Genomic DNA, 21,713 nt, shown 5'->3' on the forward strand with positions numbered 1-21,713 from the left:
GCCAAATCTGCAAATTTTTGTATACGTCCACAATATTGTACTTTTCAGCAAATAGTCAAAGTTTCAAGAAATTGTATTGTGATGTATGAAGACCTGCTGGTAAAAGTGCCATTACTTGGATCAAAGCAGGTAACTTGACCTTATAGTAAGAGACAGTGGATGGCTCAGGATGCCAGTAGCCTTTGGCCATTAATGACATTGAAATTTTTTTGACATTTTCCTTTCCCTTCCTGGTTTTTCTAAGAGCAGGGGAGCCAAAGGTAGCCCAGCCATTTTGGCAGCTTTTGGCACGGTTATTTCCCTCTGAATCTTGTTTAGTTTTCTTGAAGAACTTCATGTATGGACTGGAAAATGAGCTACAAAGGCTCTTTTGGCACAGCTTGTAAATCAGATCTGAGCCCATAAGGTCGGGCTCTGGTTCCTGTCAGCACAACAAAAAGTGGCCCAGGACTTTACTCAGCCAGGTTGTTTCACAGCAGGGATGTGACACGCTAGAGGGGAAAGGGTTCCCGCTCCAGAGACCCTTCAGATATGAGGAATAAGAGGAATATCAGGATATGGAGGATGATCTAGAGGATCCACTCCTTTAACTATACAAACAGATAGCAAGACTGGGTAAGGAAGAATGCATTGTTCCTGGGATGGACTCTCGCCTGTACCAGGCTTTTAATAGGATTATTACTGTTACTTTTTCTGAGACACAAAGCATATGTGGGCAGGCCTAGGGTCCTTAGCCCTTGTTTCTAGGGTTTTCCTTGCAAGGAACCTCTTTGTCGCTAAGACTGTTGTGGGGATCCCCTTCTGCCTAGTTGCCTGGCTAAAGGAAAGGAGACCGCCCCCCCCGTCCCCCAAGTCTGATGCAGAACCAGTGGAATCCTCTAGGAAGATTTCCTTGGAATATTCTTACTTAAGCAGGTCACTGATCCCTTAATATTCAAATGAAAGTGGAAAAGGAGGAAGCCAATATCTTCTCCATCTTCCTGAGTTATTTAAATTGGAGAGGGTTTTACTGTCTTCCTGTTCAGTGAAAAAGATGATGAGATCCAAGTAGGCAGTACTTAATTTGTGCCAGGACTTGCCAGGACTGAGCCCTGCATCTCTAGGCTTGGCAGTTCATAGCCTCTGGGCTTGCTGCATCAGTTATGAATATAAACAACTTGCTTGAGCCCCAGCACCTTTTTAATTAAAAATTAAGCACTGCCGGTAGGGTAAGTAAAGGTGAGAGTAAGGAGCTTGAGTAAGACAAAGGCACAGGCTAGCCTTTGGTTTGTTACATCTGTTTGCTATTCTGGTTAGTCACTACTCTGAATTATGTTACAACTCTGGATGTCTGGAAACTGGAGAAAGGAGAGCGCAAGCTTATAGATGGTTTGATGGAATGAAGATAAGAGATTACAATAGGCTGATATTGTGCCTGATGGACAGATTGGGAGGTGCTGTTCATTAGTTTGCACTGGGGTAACAGGGAAAGAGAAAAGAATTAGATAAGGAATTCCTTATCCATCCACCACCCTTTACCCAAGACATATTTGCAGACACTGTTCAAAGTGTTGAGCTATTTTCAGATTAACCCTTACTTTGCAACCAAGGCAAGAACTTTAGGTCAGTATTGGGACTTAGACTACTTTTAGCAAAAGGCTATGACAAAGTAACAAAGGCTGTTGCTGGATTTAGACCTACCAGCTTCATATAAATGGACCTGTAATATTTTTCAGACTACAAAGAGGCTGATATTCACAAAAGGCTACAGCACATCACCTGATGTACCTCATATTTTTTTTTTCCAGTGTGTGAACAATACATCTAGGTCAGGGAGCTATCCATTGGGCTAATGTTTATGTTGCATATGATGACAGAATATGTAGTCTAGTGGGCCTTGAGAAGTGTTCTTTGATCTTATGCTGTTCACTGCATGGAAAATTACTTCAGTCAGGAAGGGGTCAAAAGTTAGGACACAATTTCTAGAGTTGGACAAGATTCAGAACTGGTGTGAGTACAACTTCATTACCTTTATTTGGCCCAAAAATAAATACAAATAAAGAAACCCTACCAACCATACAGAATAAAAACACATCATATCTGAGATTCTAAACCCATATAAACTAGGAAACTGAGTTACTTATCACAGTCGCCCTACCCCTAATCTTAGATGAAGTAATTTGGTCTTTTGTTACATGATCACCTAGAGCGTACTACTTTAAGTCAGTTGGAGTTTTGCCATGGATGGGAGCAGGATCAAATCCATAATGCTAGAAAATGTGACAGACTTTTTGATTTAAACATATCTGTGCAATGAATAGTCCTCTGGTAATAGACTAGTTGTGTCTGCTGGCATCACTGCAATTAGAGCTATGTGAGTTCCTCCATGTAAGCCTTGTTATACCTAAAGAATTGTTCTTCTGACTGAAGATTTAGCCCACAAGCGTCACCCCAGATGTGAATATTTTTGTAAATAAAAAAAAATAGAATAATATTTGGCTATTTTTTATTTTGAAAAATACTCCACCCAGATTAGGTGATCTGGTCAGGAAACATCTCTATAACTTATTTTAGCCTCAAATATATAGTTCTTTGTTGAGTAACTGCACATGTCCATTCCACTATAGGTGTATGTGCACGCCTTGTGCACAGGTGTTGGAGACTTTTCCCTTAGCAGTACCCATTGGGGCAGCACGAGCGCCCTCTGGTGCCTTGTGCCACTGCACACAAGTATAAAGGGCCATGCTGCCCCCGATCACCCTCAGTTCCTTCCTACCACCAGTGACCGTTGTGCTGAAGCTGTGATCTTTGTTCATATCTTCCCTTCCTTAGTGTAACTAGTAGCTGGAGCATTAGTTTTTAGTCTTGTATATAGTATATCTGAAAATAGTTACTTGTAGGGTTAAGTTTAGAATACCGTCTTATTGAGTTACTGGTGTCAGATTGGGTACTGGGATTGGTACCAAACTGATGCCCCGTTCTCCTGGATTCAGGGCCTGTCGTTCATGTAGTCAGGTCTACGCCATTAAGTGACCCACTCCCAAGCTGCCTCAAGTGTTTGGAAGAGGGGCATTTAAGTGACAAGTGTCACATCCGTAGAAGGCTTGAACCCATTCAAAAAAGGACAGGCTGCCAGACTCAAGTACCTGCTTTTGGAATCTGCACTTCATCCACCGCTGGAATCCTTCTGCTCCGAACAGGTAGCGAGCACGTCTGAGTCTGTGAGGAGTGCTCCTCCTGTTCTGGCAGAGGTCTCTGGCAGATCTGCATCCCTGGTGCCTAGGGAGACACTGCGTAAGTCTCTTGGGGACTCGGTACCAGGACCCTCCGAGAAGAAGTTGCTGAGTGTTCACAAGGCCTCGGAGGGGTGCTCAAAAAAGTCACAACCCCAGGAGCAGTCTGTGAATGAGGAGGTATTGCTGACTCTGGAACGAAGGAAGGGTCCGTTGAGACTAATCCCTGAAGGATCGGTGCATCTCTTGGTACTGCAGGCCCAGGAGCCCTCTCTGATGTCATTGACAAGTTGCGTAACTTGTCAGTTCTGGCTTCTCTCACGATTCAAAAGCCTTGCACAGCACCATTTTTGGAACTGCACACTCCTATAGTCCTGGCTTCCACTCCAGAGCACTGCTCGGTACTGACCATTTCTATACTTGTGATACCCCTATGGAGGACTGTGTCTAGGCAAGCCAGTGATGATTTCTCCAATATTCCATCTCCAGCCTTGAAACCTCTCTCCCCACCTGAGGATGCCCAGCAGCCCCAGTGGGGTGCCTGCCTGTTGTGGTACCATCCACAGTCTCAGCATTCTAAGACCCAGTGGTCTACACTGGGTTGGTCCCCACCTCTGTACCAATGGCCCTTCTGAACCCCTTGAGACTTCCCTCCATGTTTCAGAAACTCTCTGCTCCCTTCCTGCACTTCTACATCAGCTAGGCACAGCTCGGAAGCATCTGCAGGCAGGACTCCATTTTCCTTCCCCCGGAATTAGGATTGGTATCGTGCAGGCAGAGCCGTATGCCCAGGACTCCACTGTGGACGAATTGGAGGAAGGACCTCCTCAGCAACCTTTAGCTTCTCCTTCTTTGTCACCTGATGAGGCAGTAGTGGCTGAATCTGCCTCTCCCCCTCCTGATGATTTTAGAGCACATCAAGACTTGTTAAGGAAGGTGGCTGCAGCTCTGGATATCCAGCCAGAAGAGATACAAGATCACACAGGCTTGTGGACATTTTAGTGTCTGAAGGACCCTCCTCTCCCTATTAATGAGGCTATCCTGAAGCCCATCATGATGTTATAGCTGACTTCTTCTTTTCTGTCCCCCCTTCTCCCCCCGCCAAAAGAGTGGAGAAGAGATATTATATCCCATCACAGGAATTTGAACACTTTACAACCATCTGCTTCCGGGCTCCCTGGTGGTCGCAGCCGCTAATAAAACGGAGAGGCAAGGACACCAAGCCTCTACTCCGAAGGGAAAGGAAGCAAAAAAACCCTAGATCTGTCTGGCAGGAAACTTTATTCCACGGAAGGTTTACAGCTCAGGATTGTGAACCAGGAAGCTCTGCTGCGTCAATGTGATTGCAACCTGTGGGATAATATCCTGAAGTTCCACCTGCTTGTGGATAATTGTTCAGCTTGTTCAAACCCCCTGTCCATCAGGTTTCTAAAGGATTTGTTCAGATTGTACCCTTGGGTTCATAGTCTGGTCCACAGTGGAGTGTATATTTGGTGCGAACAAAGTTGATGGGTCCCCACTTTGAGCCACTAGCAACGTGTTCTCTGTTTCACTTGTCAATTAAAGTAATTTTCCTGGTTGCTATAACCTTGGCCAGGAGAGTAGGGGAACTGCAAGCTTTGGAGCAGAGCCCCCCTATACAATTTTCTTTAGGGACAAGGTTTTCTTTTGGCCTCACCCTAAATTCTTGTCTAAAGTAGTTTCTGAATTTCACATGAATCAAGCAATTTATTTACCAACATTCTTTCCAAAGCCCCATTCAAGCAAAGAGGAGGAAAAGCTCCATACACTAGATGTTAATAGAGCTTTGGCTTTTTATCTGGAGCAGAGTAGAGCATTCAGGTCTTCCTCTGAACTCTTTGGCATGATTTCAGACCAAGTAAAGGGCCACCCAGTCTCCACCCAGAGGATCTCTGCCTGGATTTCTGGCTATATTTGTTCATGCTGCCGATTGGCCAATGTTGCACCTCTGAAAAAGGTGATGTCTTATTTGATGCAGTTGCAGGCGGCTTCTGTGTCTTTTCTGGTTAGGCTTCCCATTTCGGATATTTGTAGAGTGGCAACTTGGTCATCGCTCCGTATGTTTGCCTCTCATATGCTATCTCTCATCAATCCAGAGAAGATGCAAGATTCAGACGAGTAGTCCTGTTCAAGTAGACTCTGAGCCCACCACTAGTTCAAACTGCTTGTGAGTCATCTGTAGTGGAATGGAAATGTGCAGACACTCAAAGAAGAAAAAACGATTACCTACCTTTCTGAACTGTTGTTCTTCGAGACGTGTTGCACGTGTCCTTTCCATGACCCGCCTCTTTCCCCTCTCTATCAGAGGGCACGTCTTCACTACCCGCCGAATTGGCGGGTAGCAATCGATCTATTGGGGATCGACTTATCGCGTCTAGTGAAGACGCGATAAAATTGATCCCCGATGGCTCTGCCGTCGACTCCGGAAAGCCACCGCGGCAAGAGGCGGAAGCGGAGTCGACGGCAGCGTGGCAGCGGTCGACTAACCGCCGTCCTCACAGCCAGGTAAGTCGACCTAAAATACGCAACTTCAGCTACGCTATTCACGTAGCTGAAGTTGCGTATCTTAGGTCAACTCCCCCCTGTAGTGTAGACCTAGCCAGAGTCTTTCTAGTAGGAAGAAACTGAGGGGGATCAGGCAGTGCTGCCCTTTGTATCTGTGTGCAGTAGCACGGGGCACCAGAGGGCGCTCACGCTGCCCCCAAAGGTACTGCTAAAGGAAAAATCTCTGACAACTGTGCACAAGGTACACACAAATACCTACAGTGGAATGGACATGTGCAACACATCTTGAAGAACAGTTATGGAAAGGTAGTTAACCTTTTTTTTGCGAAAGAGGGGGGCACAGCCTCTCTCTCTGGCAAGCCTGGTAGCACATGCTGTCTTATGTTTAGAGATGATCTCAAGTTGGCTCTAGTGTGAAAGGCTCTTGTCTGATTTAAAAAAAAATTATACAACTTTGAGCATCCTTTTTTGTTTATAATAGGTTACTGAATTACAGCCTAATAATGAAAGCTGACTTGTAATATTTCTTCCTCAGCCTGCAACTGTCATGGACATGCTACTGATTGCTACTATGATCCTGATGTTGATCGACGCAAAGGAAGCTTAAACGTCCATGGGTGGTATGAAGGTGGAGGGGTTTGCATTAATTGCCAGGTAATAAAGTGCTTTTATCTCATAGATTATACATGAATGGGACTTGGAAAATGTGCATAGAAGACTTACTTTTCTCAGGCTGATACTTTTGAGATGGCCATTTTGAATAGTACCATTACAATGACATAATCGCTCATGCTCCAGCCAGGAAGAAAAGTCACTGAAAGTAATTCATGTTCTATGAGGCCTGAAAAGGGATCACCTAACTACAACAATCACACTTTTAAAGAGAACCCACTACTGCAGTTCCCTACTTCAGTGATTACAGCAGAGTGGATGAAGAGTGGATCTCTCACTGCACCAGTCAAGGAGGAGAGGGAGTTGTAGGGGAGCAGTGCTCCTCCAAGCAAGTGAGAGGAGAGAGAGGGAGCTCTCCCTCTGCTGTAGTTGAAGAGGGAAAGCTGGGTCTCTTTTGGTTCCTGTTACTATAATGCCTGAATTCTTTTAAAAAGGGTTAGAGACAGACACCATGAAGTCCACTAGGGACTTTGCTATTGCCAATCTATTTTATGCAAAAGGAGCTCAGATATTATAGTGATGAACAGTGGTAAAAAACCCTAAGATGGATGGATAGATAATAACCCCTGCTTCCAACCAAGGCCTGTTCCCTCTCTCATCTCACTGTTGTTTTCCTCATTCAAACCATTGGAACTTGTTTATTAATTTATAGATCACACCTGCTTGGACCAAAATACAATCACACAATTTAAGAACAACATTGACACAGAGTCAAGAAAACGATGCACGCTGTGCAAGTAAAAAGTTTAGTTGCGCTGTCAAAAATTAAGGAACAAGGAAAGGAAATGTACAGTGCAACTATACTTTGAGTATTTTTTTCCATCTTTTTGCTAAAATAAAATCAGCTGCTGCCCAAAAGGCAGTTAGAAGTAAATAAAAGTTCTTTTTATTAAAGAGAGGAAGAAGAGATCTTTGTCTTCCACTTAACATTTCTATGTAGGGCTTTGTTCAACCAATGCTGTAAGATTTGTCATATTGGTGCTTCCTGTTAGCTCTTTATTCGTGAAAGATCATGTTTCCTAAATTGCTCTCAGTATATAAAAGAGCAAACCTGACCTAAATCCATGAGGCTTGCAACTGATAATTGTCTGTAATTTGATTTTGTGGAAATTAAATTGCATTAAATGAATTAACCATAAAATCTAATTATAACATTTTCTTCATAGATGTTTAGGCACATGGATTTTACTTTACTTTTTCCATTTGTGTCATGGAAAAAGTGTTTGAAATGCATGCCTGAATGAAGAACTAATAGAACGTGATGCACGACACATATAACTAGTTTCTGTTTTTTTAAGTCTGACAACAACAGTGCCCCATATATTCTGTACTATATATCTGTGTCAGACAATATATTGCTGTTAAAGAGATTCAGCTAGCGAGAGAGAACTGTGCTTTCCATGTTCTCTCTTACATAAACCCCTATATTGTTTTAAAAGGGAGAAGAGACAGAGATACCCTGAAGTCCACTAAGGACTTTACCCTATGACACAAGAAATTTGTTGTAATTCAAATGAATGAACACTATGTTTTCTGTGAGTGTAAGACACATTAAGATGTTTAAAAGGCTGTCTCCTCTACTTACAGAAACTTTATTTTGTGCTTTTAATTTTATTTCTAGACTGATAGTTTTGCTTTCATTTGACGTTTCTAACCTTAGTTTGAGAGTAATTTAGTCACAAAGATGTACCTTTCAATATGGAAACAGCACGATTCTGTGTGCAGTCAAACAACATATGTATGTATGTATGTAATGATAAAAAGGCAAAATGAAAAGAAAGTTAAAGAAATATCTGATAATAGTATAAAAAATGACAGTGCTTTTTCCCTGATTTAAATTAGCAGAATGTTGATTTAGGGATTTTGTGCAATGTTTAAAATTTACTAATTGTTAAAAATTCCATCTGTTTATGTGAAATTACCCTGCTTCATAATGTCATGCAAAGATCAGACAGGTAAAGAACAAGAATAAAATGCACTCTTTATTGCAGTCTTGCTGGATTTTTCCCATATTGATCCTGACTGTATAGAAGAAGAACCTAAATTACCATCTTTCAGTCCTGTATTTGCTTATGTATCCTTCTGCTTGTTTTTCTTTCTCATCTTATGTTTTTCTCTCACTTTATTCTGCATAGCATAACACAGCTGGAATTAACTGTGAACAATGTGCAAAGGGGTACTATCGTCCTTATGGCATTCCAGTGGGAGCTGCTGATGGCTGTATATGTAAGTCTTTCTCTGTTTGGTTATCTCTCACAGTGGTATTTCCTGTCAATCAGGGCAAGGACTGTGTATTTTTGGATAAAATTTTCTAAAGTGCCGAAGTGATTCAGTCCTATTGACTTTTAGTGAGGCTAAGGCTATGTCTACACTACGGGGGGGAGGGAGGGAATCGATTTCAGATACGCAAATTCAGCTACGGGAATAGCGTAGCTGAATTCGACGTATCTGATCTGACTTACCCCGCTGTGAGGACGGCGGCAAATCGACTGCCGTGGCTCCCCCGTCGACGGCGCTTACTCCTACCTGGGCTGATGGAGTACGCGCGTCGATTCGGGGATTGATTATCGCGTCCCAATGAGACGTGATAAATCGATCCCCGAGAGATCGATTTCTACCCGCCAATCTGGGTGGGTAGTGAAGACAAGCCCTTAGGCTCCTACTATGAGGCAGTTGCAGTAGTTCAAAGACAAAGGCATGGACGAAGGTTTCTGCACAGGTGGAGGAGAGGCAGTGGCATGCAAATACCAATGTTGTCTGAAGGTGATGATAGGAATATATGCAGAAAAATACAGCTCTGAGTTAAGAGATTTGTAAATAATAATACTTACCTATCTCCCAGGGTTAATTAATTTATTCAGCACATTGAAGATATAAAGTAATATGTAATTGTTAATTTGTAGCATTATTTAAATAATGATGCATTTACCAGTACAATTGAAACGTCTGTAGTTACAATGTTATGTTTCTTTGCCAAAGCAACAAATCAGTTAATTTGAAGAAAGCATTTAACTGTTGTTATTTATTTAGCTTGCAGTTGTAATCCAGAGCATTCAGATGGTTGTGAGGAAGGATCTGGTCGCTGTCATTGTAAGGTGAATTTCCACGGCGAAAACTGTGAACAATGTGCTGAAGGATACTATAATTTCCCATTCTGTGTCCGTAAGTATTGAAGTGAGACATATCTCTGTTTCACAGGCTTCTAGTAATTTTAATAGGCATCTATATTATAAGTCATTATACATTACACTGCATGTATATAAAACAGTCATCATTTCGATTCTCAAATATTTACAGACTTTAATAAATTATCACAATACCCAGGTGAGACAAGTAAGTATTATTATCCCTGTTGTAAACAATGGATAAGAACAGAAGTTAAGCTAGAAATCAGAGATTTAGCTACGTTCCCAGATTTTGACATTCATTTAAGATACTTTCGAAGTGGATAGAGCCCAAGTCTTGAAGCCAGGAACTCATGATACCAGCTCTGCCATGGAGAAATTGCAAGGTCTTGAGGAAGTCATTTAACTGTGGTTGAGTTTCTCTAGCTATAAAATGGAGATTTGAACTCACCTGAATTGTACCTGAAGTAGAACATGACTCTTGTAAGAGAAAGAGGGCAGCTTGCCAGGCATTCTCCTTGAGGACCCCATAGTTTTAAAACTTACCCCCCACGGACCAAAATAGCCTTGGTTTGTTAACTTTCTAGGAATTCTGCAGGGCCTGCACATTGGAAAGGCTCTAGTGGGACATTGTGAAGATCTTAAATATATCTTTTCCTGCTAGGTTTTTGCTGATACACTGATTAATGGTTAAAGGACGGGTTACAGGAGTGGTTTATGTCATGGCTGTATATTTAAGAATGGTCAGAAGGTGATTGGAGCAAGGTTGTGTGTATAATGAAAATAAAATAAACACATTAATTAAAAATAATGTGGCATGGAAGCATCTGAATATGTAGAATTTGCCCCTATTCAAAATTGCAGCTAAACTGTGTCTAGATCTATTGTTTTAAAAAAAAATAGGCTGTTACTTTAAAATGGAATGATGAATGTTGAAATAAAGAAGAGCAGTGTACCTCAAAAGCCTCTCTCAAGAACAAATTAAATATAATTCAGAAAAATGTAACAGCACCAGAATTGTGTTTACTGCATAAAAGCAATGGCACTAGGAGCGGATTCCAAAAAAGTTGACCCACTGGAAATGTTTCTAGCCCAAAGGAGAATTGTGTTTCTGGTGGGTGATTACGTATTGCCCTGGATCAGCAACTTTGGGCGTGGTTCACTGCTGTGATATTCCAGGTTATGTTGTAAAATTGGATCTATATGCACAATACAGTAGAAAGAGAAATGTCAGAAATTGAATGCTGATGGAGGCCAATTTCTGCAACACAGTATATCTTCCCAATACAATGCAACTTAGATTATCCAAAGCTCACTTTGTAGGGTCATGTGCCCTGATTTAAGGGGCGCTCATCTCTGGGGCATCTCTGAGTCGCTGGGTGGGGTACCATAGTCCTTTTCTTGCCCTTGGTGCCCCCTGCAGGCTGTTGGCCAACTTTGGTAGGTGTTGAGTGGCTTGACCCTCTGGCCAACAAAGTCCAAATGAACCCCTTCTGGGGTATTAACGAATCCAATAAATGATCTCTTTGCCCTTGCTGGGGTCTTCAGCAGTGGCTCGGAGCCCTTTAAATTAAGCATTTTGTTCAGGTTTCCAAATAAGCCCTGTCCCCTACTTGATGTATACACCACTTTACCTGTAACTGGTGGGGGAACTCAGGCCCGCCTGCTACTCTAGGTTTCAACCCAGGGACTCTACACACCGCAGCTGTGCACTGCTCAACTTCAACACTGCCCTGCTATTTCCCTAGGCCTCTTCCTACCAGGCCCTTTGATCACCAGGCCAGTGTCCTCTGGTCCTTCTCCTCTGAATCCCAGCTGTAAATGCTGTCTGATTGTCAGGCTCCTTTGGCCAGAGAGGAGCACCCTTCTTCATTCCTCTGGTTCCAACTGAACTGCTAAGGCCTGGCTGCTCCTTTTGTCTGGGCCAGCAGGACATGATTGGCTGTTGCTAGCCCTTCTAGCCCATGGAGGACCTGGTCTCTGTGGTTTCCAAAATTGCTGCTCCATAGTGTCCTCTCTAGGCAAGCTTGGAGGACCCACCTTCACTGCTCTTTTCCTCTCTACTCGCTGCTTCTTGGGGCAGGGAGTAGTAGGATTGAAGAGACCCCAGCAAGGAACCGCAAGGGCCAAATACACCCCGTCAGAGTGCTGCTCAGATGGAGCCTAATCCAAAGCCCACTGAAGTCATAGAATCATAGAATCATAGAATATCAGGGTTGGAAGGGACCTTAGGAGGTCATCTAGTCCAACCCCCTGCTCAAAGCAGGACCAATTCCCAACTAAATCATCCCAGCCAGGGCTTTGTCAAGCCTGACCTTAAAAACCTTTAAGGAAGGAGAGTCCACCACCTTCCTAGGTAACCCATTCTAGTGCTTCACCACCCTCCTAATGAAAAAGTTTTTCCTAATATCCAACCTAAACCTCCCCCACTGCAACTTGAGACCATTACTCCTTGTTCTGTCATCTGGTACCACTGAGAACAGTCTAGATCCATCCTCTTTGGAACCCCTTTTCAGGTAGTTGAAAGCAGCTATCAAATCCTTCTTCTCTTCTACAGACTAAACAATCCCAGTTCCCTCAGCCTCTCCTCATAAGTCATGTGTTCCAGCCCCCTAATCAATTTTATTGTCCTCCGCTGGACTCTTTCCAATTTTTCCACATCCTTCTTGTAGTGTGGGGCCCCAAACTGGACACAGTACTCCAGATGAGGCCTCACCAGTGTCGAATAGAGGGGAATGATCACATCCCTTGATCTGCTGGCAATGCCCCTACTTATACAGCCCAAAATGCCGTTAGCCTTCTTGGCAACAAGGGCACACTGTCGACTCATATCCAGCTTCTCATCCACTGTAACAACCCCTAGGTCCTTTTCTGCAGAACTGCTGCCTAGCCATTCGGTCTCTAATCTGTAGCATTGCATGGGATTCTTCTGTCCTAAGTGCAGGACTCTGCACTTGTCCTTGTTGAACCTCTTCAGTTTTCTTTTGGCCCAATCCTCTAATTTGTCTGGGTCCCTCTGTATCCTATCCCTACCCTCCAGCATATCTACCACTCCTCCCAGTTTAGTGTCATCTGTAAACTTGCTGAGAGTGCAGTCCATGCCATCCTACAGATCATTAATGAAGATATTGAACAAAACCGGCCCCAGGACTGACCCTTGAGGCACTCCGCTTGATACCGGCTGACAACTAGACATGGAGCCATTGATCATTACCCATTGAGCCCGATGATCTAGCCAGCTTTCTATCCACCTTATAGTCTATTCATCCAGCCTATACTTCTTTAACTTGCTGGCAAGAATACTGTGGGAGACTGTATCAAAAGCTTTGCTAAAGTCATAACACCTCCACTGCTTTCCCCTCATCCACAGACCCAGTTATCTCTTCATAGAAGGCAATTAGGTTAGTCGGGCATGACTTGCCCTTGGTGAATCCATGCTGACTGTTCCTGATCACTTTCCTCTCCTCTAAGTGCTTCAAAATGGATTCCTTGAGGACCCGCTCCTTGATTTTTCCTGGGACTGAGGTGAGGCTGACTGTCCTGTAGTTCCCTTGATCTTCCTTCTTCCTTTTTTTAAAGATGGGCACTACATTAGCCTTTTTCCAGTCATCCGGGACCTCCCCCAGTGATCATGAGTTTTCAAAGATAATGGCCAATGGCTCCTCAATCACATCTGCCAACTCCTTAAGCACCCTCGGATGCAGCGCATCTGGCCCCATGGACTTGTGCTTATCCAGCTTTTCTAAATAGTCCTGAAACACTTCTTTCTCCACAGAGGGCTGGTCACCTCCTCCCCATGCTGTGCTGCCCAGTGCAGCAGTCTGGGAGCTGATCTTGTTTGTGAAGACAGAGGCAAAAAAAGCATTGAGTACATTAGCTTTTTCCACATCCTCGGTCACTAGGTTGCCTCCCTCATTCAGTAAGGGACCCACACTTTCCTTGACTTTCTTCTTGTTGCTAACATACCTGAAGAAACCCTTCTTGTTACTCTTAACATCCCTTGCTAGCTGCAACTCCAAGTGTGATTTGGTCTTCCTGATTTCATGCCTGCATGCCTGAACAATATTTTTATACTCCTCACTGGTCATTTGTCCAATCTTCCACTTCTTGTAAGCTTCTTTTTTGCGTTTAAGATCAGCAAGGATTTCACTGTTAAGCCAAGCTGGTCACCTGCCATATTTACTATTCTTTCTACACATCGGGATGGTTTGTTTCTGCAACCTTAATAAGGATTCTTTAAAATACAGCCAGCTCTTCTGGACTCCTTTGCCCCCTCATGTTATTCTCCCAGGGGATCCTGCCCATCTGTTCCCTGAGGGAGTCAAAGTCTGCTTCTCTGAAGTCCAGGGTCTGTATTCTGCTGCTCTCCTTTCTTCCTTGTGTCAGGATCCTGAACTCGACCATCTCATGGTCACTGCCTCCCAGGTTCCCATCCACTTTTGCTTCCCCTACTAATTCTTCTGGTTTGTGAGCAGCAGGTCAAGAAGAGCTCTGCCCCTAGTTGGTTCCTCCAGCACTTGCACCAGGAAATTGTCCCCTACACTTTCCAAAAAATTCCTGGATTGTCTGGGCTCCGCTGTATTGCTCTCCCAGCAGCTTTCAGGGTGATTAAAGTCTCCCATGAGAACCAGGGCCTGCGATCTAGTAACTTCTGTTAGTTGCCGGAAGAAAGCCTCGTCCACCTGATCCCCCTGGTCTGGTGGTCTATAGCAGACTCCAACCACGACATCACCCTTGTTGCTCACACTTCTCAACTTTATCCAGAGACTCTCAGGTTTTTCTGCAGTTTCATTCCGGAGCTCTGAGCAGTCCTACTGCTCTCTTACATACAATGTAACTCCCCCACCTTTTCTGCCCTGCCTGTCCTTCCTGAACAGTTTATATCCATCCATGACAGTACTCCAGTCATGTGAGTTACTCCACCAATTCTCTGTTATTCCAATCACATCATAGTTCCTTGACTGTGCCAGGACTTCCAGTTCTCCCTACTTGTTTCCCAGGCTTCTTGCATTTGTGTATAGGCACTTAAGATAACTCGCTGATCATCCCGCTTTCTCAGTATGAGACAGGAGTCCTCCCCTCTTGCGCTCTCCTGCTTGTGCTTCCTCCCAGGATCCCATTTCCCCACTTACCTCAGGGCTTTGGTCTCCTTCCCCCGGTGAACCTAGTTTAAAGCCCTCCTCACTAGGTTAGCCAGCCTGCTGGCGAAGATGCTCTTCCCTCTCTTTGTTAGGTGGAGCCTGTCTCTGCCTAGCACTCCTCCTTCTTGGAGGAGTAAGTCTTTGGAAGTGTAAGTCTTTGGAAGTCTTTCCACGGGTTTTGAATCAGGGCCATGATCAAAGCTGACAGAGGAGAATCTTGTGGGGGCATATCTCCCTTTACTTACCTGGTGGATTTCCAAATGGAAATCTGCCCGGGAGTTATTGCAAGCACCATTATTAACTCCATCTCTTCAAAACAGGGCAGAGGTAGGGGACAGGAACAGAAGATAGAATTAGTGGCAGCACAGTTCCTGAAAGCAATAGCATTGAAGTCAGCACCTCTACCCAGTAAATGGTATCAGAAACCCCTCTGCAAAAGGCGGGAGAATAGGAAGGTACTATGTAGATTTTCCAGCTGATGGTTGGTCTCCCGGGGTTGTCCCCTCTCAAGGAATAATCAGGCCCTGGTTTGGATTTTAATTGGGAACATGGAGGTGAAGGGTTCCAAGTCTTGTTATTACCAGTTCCCTATTGTCAGTTCCTTGAAAACAAATATAAAAGCTGACATGGTTACTGGAGTCATATAAATACCGTATATTATTTATGATAAAAAGCACATGGGTTTTATGGCATGATCTTAAGTGAAAGAAATCTAGGATCTTATTTGTAACCAGTATTGCTAATGGCGGTTTTTTTATTTTAAAGGAATTCCTATTTATCCTTTTACTACTCCAAATCCAGAAAACCCTGTGGCTGGTGGTATTAAAGGCAAGTTCTTTCTTTCTTTCTTTCTTTCTTTTTTTTATTGTTTCAGAAATGTTTGTTCTTGTTATGTTGTCATGTTTGGTGCTATTGCAGTAATGTCTTTTTCAATATTTGTCTTCTTACAAGAAACCCAACATATATTCATGCTTATATTAAACAATTGAATGTGCTGAGCCCAGAATGAAAGATGGGTAAAAATAAGTTCAGCTGGCCGCAGGCAAACACCTGCAGAAGAAGCTGACCTTTTTGCTTGACACCATCATAAACTGATCCATTTTAGGATTCTCTGATATATGAACAGCTTATTAACTGTCTGCCAGTGAAAAATCTCTTACTTAAGGCTACCTGACCTCTGCTTCTGGTCTCTCCTGCACCTGGCAACTACTGTATAATGCCCTTGGCAATGCAGCATTTTGATTTTATAACTGCTACATGTTTCTTATTTAAAGGCCAATGCAAAACCAGTTGAAATCCATGGAAAGATTCCATTCAATTCAAGGGGCTTTGGAGTAAGCCCCAACTCAAGTATATACTTTCACATTACATAACACTACAAATGTGACTCAAGTAAATAAGTATTTAAACTGCATTTTGTTGCTGATAATTAAAAAAATCTAGCACTTTTTTTAAGATCCTAGAAAATGTAATATTTGCTTAATATTCAGTAGCGTTCGCTGAGTTGCTGTTGATGTGTGTGCTGACAAAAGGGCTTTCATCTGTTGAACTAGTGAATTCTTTCAGATATAATCAGACAAACATAAATCCATTTCCATGTTTACAGGTCCTAGTTGTTTTCCTGAAAATGTCTGTAGAGTGCTAGATCCCCCTGTGTTCACCCAAAAGCTTGTTCATTTAAACCCAATCATCTCCTCTTTGTTTGATTCAGCTGGGAGGAATGACACTAGATGTGTGTCCTCAAAAATAGTTTCACCGACAAACCTATGGCTCAGAATTATGGTTTTCTGCAGAAATCTGCATAGCCCTGTAGGTAAATCTTTTTCGTTCATATTTCTAAAATGAAAAGAATAGCAAAGAGTGATAACTAAGTGAATAAATCTACATGGGAAGAAACAGAACTACAATTGCTCAAGTTTTAGCCAGTAGCACAAAAATTGAGGCATGAGAGAAAGAGACTTGTCTCTTGATGGATGCTCCTATGGTTATACAAATTGTAAATTTGTATTCCTGACAATGTTGATTATAAAGGAATTTGGCAGAAAAATAGGTGATTGCTCACGTTTTGAAAATGGGATTTGTGTGCAAGTGGCATGTAAGTAATTGTATTAGTTACAGAGTAATAGCACTGTTTTTTTAACCAGTATTAACCCCGGGTCTGTTATGCTGCACAAAATGTAAAGGGTTTTTATAGGTTTGTGCTGCAGCTTTGTTCAGCTCTTTCTTTCTTCTGTTTATGTCTGAAGATGGCTGCAAACCAGGATTTTTTGGCCCTCAATGCCAGCGTAAGTTCCATAGTTTTTTTTTTTATAGTCTGAACCCAAATTACTTACAAATGCCAACATTTTAAATCCAAATGTAATGTGAACTTCAAGACTGTAACTCAGCAAATGTTTTCTTTTACAAAATGTGCTGTTTAGCTTGCCAGTGCTATGGCTCGGGAGTGCTGGATGGCAACTGTGATGGAAAGACAGGACAGTGCAGATGTCGAGTTGGATTTCAGGGGCTTTCCTGTGATGCCTGTGCAGTAGGGTATTTTCAATACCCTTTCTGTCAGAGTAAGCAACAATACTCTCTTTCTGTCAATTTCACCCTGATCCTGTGGATGCATCCTTGTTCTATGTAGAGTTCAGGGGGGGTAAGGATTGTGTCCTTTTGCAGGACTGAGACTTTAGTAAGTGATTCTGCATAGAATGATAGGAAGCAAAAAGTGAAAAGGTCCAGAAGAGGGTTTTCCCCCCCTAAATCATAAAGGTACCTTCAACTCATTGACTATTATCTAATGCATGATGCATCTATCAGATTCTGATTTGACTATGGATTTAATAATGTGTGATTGATAACAATTTAACAAAAATGGAAAAAAATTCATTACCTTGGTTTTACAAAACCTTAATTTTGGGCCTAGTTTGACTTGACAATGCCCCTTTGATGTGTCAAGCTATGACTGCTACAGTCAGTGATAGAAAGCTGTTTGTTTTTTTAAAATACTTTTACTATACACCTACATACTGGTGTTTGTAATAGTCTATAGATAATTTTTAAAATTTATTTCAGTAGCCCCACTCCAAACTGAGATTATAAAACCAGACCGCTGTTGTTTACTTCACAAGTAGTTTTGAAAACAGTGGAACTACTTCCAGTGTAGAGTACTGCCCCATCTGGCCCTGAATGAGAAAATTGACACTGACATTTGGGCCAGATTCTGCCATGCTTACTCACACTGATTAATACCTTTCTTCACAAATAATCACTTCGAAATACATAGAGCTAATCAACAGCATAAGGATGGCAGAATCTGGCCATTAATACTGGAGATTAGGAAGAAGGGAATGTTTTTAGGAAGGAGGAAGAGGAATATCTCTGCAGCAGCTGCCTCTAAAATTCTCTTCTTGTTTGTAGTGTGTGCATGTAATTCAGCTGGTGCCCTCCCTGAAATCTGTGATTTCCTTGGAAAATGTCTCTGCCGCTTTGAGGTAGATGGACCTCAGTGTGACAGCTGTCGTCCTGGCTACCATTCTTTCCCTATCTGTCAAGGTAAGATTGCAGGTGTTACGTATAGCATTGAACTGGCCACTGAGAGGCTGGGCTGGAATGACCGTACTTTAAGATTCTGTTTTTGCATTGACTGGGGCAGTATTCATTATTGTAAATAGGTAAGGTTCTCTTACATTCTGTATGGTGAAAGTTCATAGTTTCCCCTTGCCCTGTCACTGCTCTTGACTATTTAGAACACTAATTGCAGGCAAGCCTCGAAATCTAGTTATTAGATCTTATTTTTATATTTCTCTATGTTTCATGGACAGATTGAACCCTGTAGTGGAGGTCAACAATCAGCACAAATGCTCTTTTAAAAAATAAAAGGCTACAGCACTAGCAGTATTATTGACATCAGAAGAAACGAAGTATACAAAGATGTGCTATGAAGGATTTGTTTGATTTTTAAGAGGGTCTCTGCTAGCAAGAGCACTTACATCCTTATAAGCTTTCTGTTTTGTAAAATGTACAAAGAAGTTGCTTTTTATTTTGTAAATAAGAATCCATTTTCCCCTTGTCAGTCATTCCATGTGTATTTTGAGAGCAAATGAAAGACCCTGGACCAGTCTCTGTTGTCTCATTTCTATTATGAAAGCCCATCACCATCATTGGAGTTGCACAGTTGTGTCTGAGGGAAGAATTTGGCCCACATATCCAACTCCCACACCCTATGTTACTGCCCTGATGCAGAGAGTGGGTACTGATCAGTACTCATGGACTATACGCTTATACATAAGAACAGCTATACTGGGTCAGACCAAGGTCCATCTAGCCCAGTATCCTGTCTTCTGACAGTGGCCAGTGCCAGGTGCTTCAGAGGGAATGAACAGAACAGGTTATCATCAAGTGATCCATCCCCTGTCAGCCATTCCCAGCTGCTGGCAAACAAAAGCTAGGGACACCATCCCTGCCCATCCTGGCTAATAGCCATTGATGGACCTATCCTCCATGAATTTATCTAGTTCTTTTTTGAACCCTGTTATAGTCTTGGCCTTCACAACATCCTTTGGCAAAGAGTTCCACAGGTTGATTGTGCATTGTGTGAAGAAATACTTCCTTTTGTTTGTTTTAAACCTGCTGTCTATTAATTTCATTTGGTGACCCCTAGTTCTTGTATTATGAGAAGGAGTAAATAACACTTCCTTATTTACTTTCTCCCCACCAGTCATGATTTTATAGACCTCTATCATGTCCCCCTGAGTCGTCTCTTTTCCAAGCTGAAAAGTCCCAGTCTTATTAATCTCTCCTTATATGGAAGCTGTTTCATACCCCTAATCATTATTTTGGCCCTTTTCTGTACCTTTTCCAATACCAATATATATCTTTTTTGAGATGGGGCGACCACATCTGCACGCAGTATTCAAGGTGTGGGCGTACCATGGATTTATATAGAGGCAATATGATATTTTCTGTCTAATATTTTATCCCTTTCCTAATGATTCCCAACATGCTGTTAGCTTTTTTGACTGCCTCTGCACATTGAGTGGATGTTTTCCGAGAAGTATCCACAGTGACTCCAAGATCTCTTTATTGAGTGGTAACAGCTAATTTAGACCCCATCATTTTATATGTATAGTTGGGATTATGTTTTCCAATGTACATTACTTTGCATTTATCAACACTGAATTTCATCTACCGTTTTGTTGCCCAGTCACCCAGTTTTAAAATCCTTTTGTAGCTTTTCACAGTCTGCCTGGGACTTAACTATCTTGAGTAGTTTTGTATCATCTGCAAATTTTGCCACCTTTTTCCAGCTAATTTATGAATATGTTGAATAGGACTGGTCCCAGTACAGACCCTTAAGGGACACCACTAGTTACCTCTCTCCATTCTGAAAATTGACCATTTATTCCTGTCCTTTGTTTCCTATTTTTTAACCAGTTACTGATCCATGAGAAGATCTTCCTTCTTATCCCATGATAGTTTACTTTGCTTAAGAGCCTTTGGTGAGGGACTTGTCAAAGACTTTCTGAAAATCTAAGTACACTATATTCACCGGATCCCCCTTGTCCACATGTTTGCTGACCACTTCAAAGAATTCTAGTAGATTGGTGAGGCATGATTTCCCTTTACAAAAACCATGTTGACTCTTCCCCAACAAATCATGTTAATCTATGTGTCTGATAATTCTGTTCTTTACTATAGTTTCAACTAGTTTGTCCGATACTGAAGTCAGGCTTACCGGCCTATAATTGCCGGAATCTCCTCTGGAGCCTTTTTTGTCACATTAGCTATCCTCCAGTCATCTGGTACAGAAGCTGATTTAAATGACAGCTTACATGCTACAAATAGTAGTTCTGCAATTTCACAATTGAGTTCCTTCAGAACTCTTGGGTGAATACCGTCTGGTCCTGGTGACTGTTTAATTTATCAGTTTGGTCCAAAACTTCCTCTAATGACACCTCAGTCTGGGACAGTTCCTCAGATTTGTCACCTAAAAAGAATGCCTCACATCCTCAGCCATGGAGACCAATGCAAATAATTCATTTAGTTTCTCCGCAATGACCTTATCGTCCTTGAATGCTCCTTTAGCATCTCGATCGTCCAGTGGACCCATTGGTTGTTTAGTAGGCTTCCTGCTTCTGATGTACTTACAGGTTTTTTTTGCTATTACTTTTTGAGTCTTCAAATTCTTTTTTAGCCTTCCTAATTATATTTTTAATACTTCATTTGCCAGAGTGTATGCTCCTTTCTATTTTCCTCACTAGGATTTAACTTCCACTTTTTAAAGGATGCCTTTTTGCCTCTCATTGCTTCTTTTACTTTGTTGTTTGGTCACGGTGGCACTTTCTTGGTTCTCTTACTATGTTTTTTTTTAATTTGGGGTCTACATTTAGTCTGAGCCTCTATTTTGGTGTCTTTAAAATGTTTCCGTGCACCTTGCAGGGATTTCACTTTTGGTATTGTATCTTTTAATGTCTGTTTAACTAACTTCCTCATTTTTGTGTAGTTCCCCTTTCTGAAATTAAATGCTACTGTAGTGGGCTGCTGTGATATTTTCCGCACCACAGGGATGTTACATTTAATTATATTATGGTCATTATTACCAAGCAGTAGAGATATATTCACCTCTTGGACCAGATCCTGTGCTCCACTTAGGACTAAATCAAGAATTGCCTCTCCTCTTGTGGGTTCCAGGACTAGCTGCTCCAAGAAGCAGTCATTTAAGGTGTCAAGAAACTTTATCTCTGCAACCCGTCCTGAGGTGACATGTACCCAGTCAATGTGGGGATAGTTGAAATCCCCCATTATTATTGAGTGTTTTATTTTTGTAGCCTCTCTAATCTCCCTAAGCATTTCATACTCACTATCACCTGGTCATCCTCATTTAATACGAGGCACTCAAGTTCACCCATCTTATTATTTAGACTTCTAACATTTGTATATAAGCACTTAAAATGGTCACCATTTAGGTGTCTGCTATTATGTGATGTAACTGAATGGGACACTTTCATTTGACTGTTTCTCATCAGATCCTACCCATCTTTTATCATCTTCCA

General features: G+C 42.2%; 1 protein-coding gene across 2 annotated transcripts in view; it reads left to right on the top strand.

Annotated features, from left to right (window-relative positions):
* LAMA3 (laminin subunit alpha 3) overlaps positions 1–21,713 on the top strand; it is a 190,852-nt gene that overhangs the window by 51,932 nt on the left and 117,207 nt on the right. For both annotated transcript variants that reach the window (XM_065585346.1, XM_042854847.2), the window contains exons 8-14: positions 6,274–6,392; positions 8,546–8,636; positions 9,441–9,572; positions 15,442–15,504; positions 16,923–16,961; positions 17,097–17,234; positions 18,079–18,213. In XM_065585346.1, coding sequence (XP_065441418.1) covers positions 6,274–6,392; positions 8,546–8,636; positions 9,441–9,572; positions 15,442–15,504; positions 16,923–16,961; positions 17,097–17,234; positions 18,079–18,213 — 717 coding nt within the window. The remainder of the gene's footprint in view (positions 1–6,273; positions 6,393–8,545; positions 8,637–9,440; positions 9,573–15,441; positions 15,505–16,922; positions 16,962–17,096; positions 17,235–18,078; positions 18,214–21,713) is intronic.

The sequence above is a fragment of the Chrysemys picta genome, chromosome 2 (genome assembly GCF_011386835.1).
Source record: "Chrysemys picta bellii isolate R12L10 chromosome 2, ASM1138683v2, whole genome shotgun sequence".
Classification (NCBI taxonomy): Eukaryota; Metazoa; Chordata; order Testudines; family Emydidae; genus Chrysemys; species Chrysemys picta.